This window comes from Centropristis striata, chromosome 17 (genome assembly GCF_030273125.1).
Source record: "Centropristis striata isolate RG_2023a ecotype Rhode Island chromosome 17, C.striata_1.0, whole genome shotgun sequence".
Lineage (NCBI taxonomy): Eukaryota > Metazoa > Chordata > Actinopteri > Perciformes > Serranidae > Centropristis > Centropristis striata.
In genome coordinates, this window is record NC_081533.1 from 31,487,648 (window position 1) to 31,493,471 (window position 5,824).

At 38.0% G+C, this 5,824-nt stretch overlaps 1 protein-coding gene across 1 annotated transcript; it reads left to right on the forward strand.

Annotated features, from left to right (window-relative positions):
* Positions 1-278: 278 nt before the first annotated feature.
* On the forward strand, positions 279-3,311 carry LOC131989853 (uncharacterized). The gene is made up of 3 exons (XM_059355198.1): positions 279-418; positions 1,245-1,598; positions 2,028-3,311. The coding sequence occupies exons 1-3, from the start codon at positions 370-372 to the stop codon at positions 2,267-2,269; spliced, it is 645 nt and encodes a 214-aa protein (XP_059211181.1). The 5' UTR covers positions 279-369; the 3' UTR covers positions 2,270-3,311.
* Positions 3,312-5,824: the final 2,513 nt, after the last annotated feature.

Sequence of the window (5,824 nt, forward strand, 5' to 3'; positions counted from 1 at the left end):
ATAAAAGATAAATGTTCCTTATCAAATAAACACATTTTTTCCTTTATTGTAAACACATCAAGGCATCTTCATCATCTATTAACAAAACCGATGAAAAGGTCATTAAAACTTAATAAGTATTTATTCATTTATATTTTTATTTATTTAGGAAGCAGAACACATTTTATTTCAGATCTTATTTCTACTAAGACTCTTATTTTAAAGCTGACTGAAGGCATTGCAGGCTTCCGGCTGTGAACAGCTCCTCCTCTTCAGGCTGCTGACAGAAAAAACAGCTCCTCCTCTTCAGTCTGCTGCTGCTGCTGGTTTCCCGTAAGTGTCATACAGAAAAGGAAGAGAGGAGAGTAAAGATCGACTCGCTGAGCAGCCATGGAGCTTTTCATCCTGATGTTCCTGCTGTCAGCAGCAGCTGCTCAAGGTAAAATGGATCAGTATTTTTTATTAATAAGCAGTGTTGTATAACAGTAAATTTACTGATCATCTCTTTGTGTTTACAGTTAAATGAAGTTTTATAAGTCGACGGTTGTTTAAGTAAAGTGCTTTTTGTACTGTCTGTGTATAAAATGTGTTGTGTAAATAACACATGTATAAATGTTTGGTTTAATCTTTCAGTTATTGTAAATACATAAAGTGTTTCACACAGTCCGGACTGCGCACTTCTGAAGCAGCTGCTGTAATTAGAAAAGGAGGGGCAGGGTGTGACGTCATCGGCCTCTGTGTTGTGATTGGCTGACATGATACACTTAGGGCTCTAACAGTTTATAGTCAGAAAACTTCCATCCACAATAAGATCACAGAAGAAAATTACAAACTGCAGAAAGAGAAAAGAAAAAAATTAAACGTGTCAGATCTGTATAATGTTTTTGTTTTTAACAATAATACAGTCTCTGGAACAACTAAACAGTAACTAAACATTATTATAAACAATCATCTTAAAAATGTTAATTTTGCATTAAACAAATTTCCCCACAGCAGTGCCCTCTGTTTGCTTGTTTATTTGTTTGTTTGTTTGTTTGTTTGTTTGTTTGTTTGAGTTGTTTACTGACTGACAGTCAGTGACTCATCATACTGAGACACATTTTTTTTTTATGAAAATGACTGAAGTGGTTTTAATTAATGTGTCAACACACTTCAACAACTTAATAAACTGTGAATAAAGTCGCATTCATTCCTGAATATATGTGATATATCAGCTGTGTGAATTTTCTGCTTCAGATGTTGATTCTTGTCTTGTTGTCTTTCAGAGATCTTTCACCAAACAGTTTCCCCTGGAGATGATGTGATTCTGAGATGTGAGGCTGGTGACGGCGTCATCAAGGCTGTGGAGTGGACCAGACCTGACCTGAAGAAAAAGTACGTCCTCTTTTACAGAGATGGACGCTCAATATCAACGGAGCAGCATGAGTCCTTCAGGGACAGGGTGCAGCTGGTGGACAGACAGCCACAGGACAGAGACGTGTCTTTAATTCTGAAGAACGTGGCGAACAACGATGCTGGAACGTACGAGTGTCGAGTTTCTCTGAAGGCTTCAAGACGAAACAAGAGAGCCATTAAGGGAGAGCTATTCCAAAAAATCCAGCTGATTGTCAAAGACAGAGGTGAGTTAGTGTGTGTGTGTGTGTGTGTGTGTGTGTGTGTGTGTGTGACTGTTCCCTCCCAAACACCCGGCGACCAATCAGGAGTCAGTTACAGCTGTCAATCATGACGTCACAGCCTCGTTTTATAGAATCAAATAACTCATTAAAACCAAACTGATCAGAAACATGAACACTTGAACAAACATCAGCCTGATAAAAACAACTTCAACTGACAGAAACATTTATTTGATCTCTACTTTGACTTTTTAGTTTCATGTCCCATCCAGTAACATGGAGGGGGCGGGGCTTATTTTCAAATGTAAAGGACGTTCTGAAACTGTGATTCGACCGTTTCACCACCGCGTCAGATCAGCACCAACGCTGATTCCTGCTTCAAACAGGACGCTGTTCCATGTTCAGCCTGACTCATATCTGTTCTTTAATCCTCAGATTCTTCTGATGGAATCCCAGAGGGTGGAAACTTCTCTCGTGGTAACCTCGGACTGGGGTTCGCTGTTGCTGGTGTGGTGCTGCTGGTTTCTTGCATTGCTGGATTTCTTTTCTGGAAACACAAACCAGCAGAGGCAGAGGAATCCACACCACCTGCAGCTTCATCAGACCCAGCAGGTGTTGGGCTCATCAACATGTCACCGTCCTCTCTGCAGCCGGCTGCTGACTCACCTCCTGTGTGAACATGTTTCTGTGCTCTTTGAGGCTCCCAGTCCTCCTGATCCCCCTCCTCTCTGTGGATCACTACCTTGTCGAGGTAGAGGGCTTGTGTACTCGTTGATTCTGGAAGCTGTGGTGTCTGGAGCATTTGCTCCTGGTAGGGTCCCCCATGGCAAAGTGGTCCCAGAGGAGAGTCAGACTAAATGTGATTCAGATTAAAAAGAGGACTTAGAATATTTTACTGGGATAAAACCAGTAACCAAAGTGTAGAATGTTCTTCGTTAAAATCCTTTTCACTAAGAACATTAGTCAGTGAAACTGTACCTAAAGAAGCAGCTCTCACAGACTGACAGATTTTTAAAGATACATACACAAAACATGATTGTAACGAGTAAATGTGATCAGTTTGTTCCTGGATGTATCAAAGAACACTGGAAACTTTTCTACACAAAGTGATGACAGAGAGAACAGAATGTCTTCAGGTCTTTACATGATTTAACTGCGTTATTATGTATGTAATGTGTGTTTCACATCAGGGTGATAACACAGTTTATCAGTATTACAGTTGCACTTTTTTTCCGGTCATATAATGGCCACTTTATATGTGAATATATCGCCAGCTGATGCTATAAAGGATCTAATCATGTGTGACTGCAGTAGACGCAGATCCGAACCAAAAATCATTCAATGAGAAAATATTTAAAATATCACCAGACAGAATTACTCATACTGTCGTGTTCAGACACAGTGATGTCTCAGGCTTTTATGGGCTTTTATTTTGAAGGCCTGGCTCACCGTATCTAACAGCTTAGAAAGGTCAGACTTACATTATAAGTTAAAATAATATCAATATAAATCCTGCAGTCCAACAAGACTTTAAACTGTATATATATAACTATACGTTTTTATTAATGATTTTTGTATTTAACCTAACAAGTGCCTGAAAGAAACAACACTATTTGATGAAACATTTACTTGAATTTTTACTGCCTTCTGCTTTTTGATTTAAATGATTTTTTATTTTTTTCACATAAAAATAAATACTTTGTATTTGTTCCATTTGGACTCTTGAGTTGTGCTTCTTCATATCTTTGTAATGTTTGTTGTATTCATGCACATTTTGCTCTTTGTTCACAGCCGTAACGTCTGATGAGAACATGTAAAATGTTTTATTGTGTCCTCTTGTATGTGAATCTTTGTGCATCCTGGGTCCCTAAACAGTCTGTGAGCTGCATAAATCAGGTCTGAGTGTAAAGCTGAGACTCTTGGATTCTCTTGGATTCAATGAGCCCAATGTTCTTCATGTGTGATGATGTTAGTGAGTGAAACTTGAGCTCAGTGTATAAAATGAGCTGCTGTGACCTCTAGGATAATCACAGCCTCATGAAACTTTACAACCACAAACTAGAGAGCTAGAGCATTCAGAGGATGGATGGCTGAGACTCTAGATTCACAATAAGGGGCGTTCTCAGCAGGAAACACATCACAAGTAAGGAATGTAACGAGGTTAAAGAGGACAGTGAAGCTGCTGTGCGCCCCCTGCTGGCTGTCAGTGAGCATCATGTTGATATCTGAAATGATTAATACTTCATCATGTTAATATGTTCTGATGTCTGCACCATAATCTGTTTCGTTTCCACATTTCTACTTGCAGCTATTTATAGTTCTTAGTTTAGTTTAGTTTAGTTTTTATATTTAAACCTATTATTATTTGTTCTTTTAAATCTCTATTTACCTGTAACATTTCTGTCTCCACATATTCTGATATAGTTCTTTCATAATTATTTTTTCTGAATCTTATTTTAGTTTAGTAAATTGTTCTTTGTGCTGCAATGACTGGATTTCCTCCTGAAGTTTAATATTGTGTTAGAATATGCACAAAGAACAAACAGAAAGATTCTGCAGCATGTCAACAATAATCATTTATATTTATATTTTTATTGATATGAACATCACATGTTATTGTTGCACATTTAAAAAACAGAATGTTTAAAATGTTTTATTTAAGATGAACAAAAAATCAATAACTGACCTTGGTTTGTGGTGCAGATCAGCAGTGAGCTCAGAACTGCAGAGAAATGAACCTCAGGTTAGTTTGAAAGAACAACTGTGTCTTCCAGCTTTAACAACAGTTTATTGAGCTTTTTAAGATGTGAATGTATCACAAAGTTAGCATGAACCAGAGTCAGCACGGCTACAGGTACTGTATGAGAATAATCAGAGGAAAATAACAAGACAAACATAACAGCAGTACACTGACATTATTTCTTTAACAGCATTTTACTGTTTGATTACTAAATATAATATACGGTTTTAATTTGTATTTTAAAAAGATTAAAGATACAGCAACATTTTCTTAAACTGTCACATAATGTTAGTTCCATCTTACTTTCTTCTTTTTACTGCTGTTTTGTTCACACTGATCAATAAACTGTAAAATGTTTTGACAATAAATGAAATCTGTAAAAACAAAAACAAACGTAATGTACTTATCGTACCACTCTGAGATGTGACATCAGACAATTTGTTGGTTCAGAGAAGTTAAAACCACCGTTTCCTCTGTGAAGGCGGCTGCAGCAGCCCTGTGGTTTCACAGGAGAGGTGGTCTCTTCTCTTTGTTTAGAAGCAACAAGGTTAAAACTGTTGATTGTTATCAAATATTCTAGATGAAGGATATTTACACATTTTTATTTTATGACCCTGAAGTTACAGAATCTACATCTGGAGCAGCTGCTGTTCATAGAGAGGTGAGCTGCTCATCTCTGCCCCTGATTTTCAGTGAACATTTGTCACGTGACCGTTGGTCTCAGCAGAATCAATCATGACTTCACAGTGTCTCTGAGGAGCAGAATTTAATGATTTTAACAGGATCTGGTTAGTGCAAACGCTTTATTTTAAATGACACATGTAGAATAAAGAGATTCTGACACAAATATCAACATTTAAGCTTTGTTTTTTTTTCACATTTTTATAACAGAAACTTTTGTCAGCTATGATCCATTCAAGTACTATCTGAAAGTTCATACTCTGACAATAATGATGAAAACAATTTTTTTAATGACAACATATTTTTCGCGGGGGTCAGCGGCTTGTTAAGAGGAGTCAATAACACTGGAAAAAGTTGCTGGATTTGTCTCCAGTCTCCAATAGTCCCTATTCAGAGCCAGGTCCTCAGCTCTCTGCCCCCTCCAGTCTCGAGCTGCTCCACTTTACTGTTTCCTGGTTTTCCTGATCAAGAGAGACCAGGAAGCAGACAAAGAGTAAAAATCTACACTCGCTGTGCTGGTATGAGGATTACATGTATCACCCTGCTTTTCCTGCTGTCTGCAGCACCTGCGTCAGGTAAACATGGACCTTTATTATCAATATATATCTATTAATAAGCAGCGTGATAGAAGCAGAACAAAGCGTATCCACGGCACTGTGGATGTGATGTTAATATATATAAATAAACACCTGTGACCCCCTGTTTTCATCTGGGGGGTCTCTGCGGACATTGTGAAGAATTGTAAGTACTTGGGGGTGTACATCAACCATAAACTGGACTAGACCAGAAAGACTGAGGCCGCCCCTATATT

Excerpts from the sequence above, each read along its gene's own strand:
- LOC131989853 (XM_059355198.1), top strand. The coding sequence starts at position 370 with ATGGAGCTTTTCATCCTGATGTTCCTGCTGTCAGCAGCAGCTGCTCAA. Across the intron at positions 419-1,244 it reads GTCAGCAGCAGCTGCTCAAG|AGATCTTTCACCAAACAGTT; the intron begins GTAAAATGGATC and ends GTTGTCTTTCAG. Across the intron at positions 1,599-2,027 it reads GCTGATTGTCAAAGACAGAG|ATTCTTCTGATGGAATCCCA; the intron begins GTGAGTTAGTGT and ends TTTAATCCTCAG.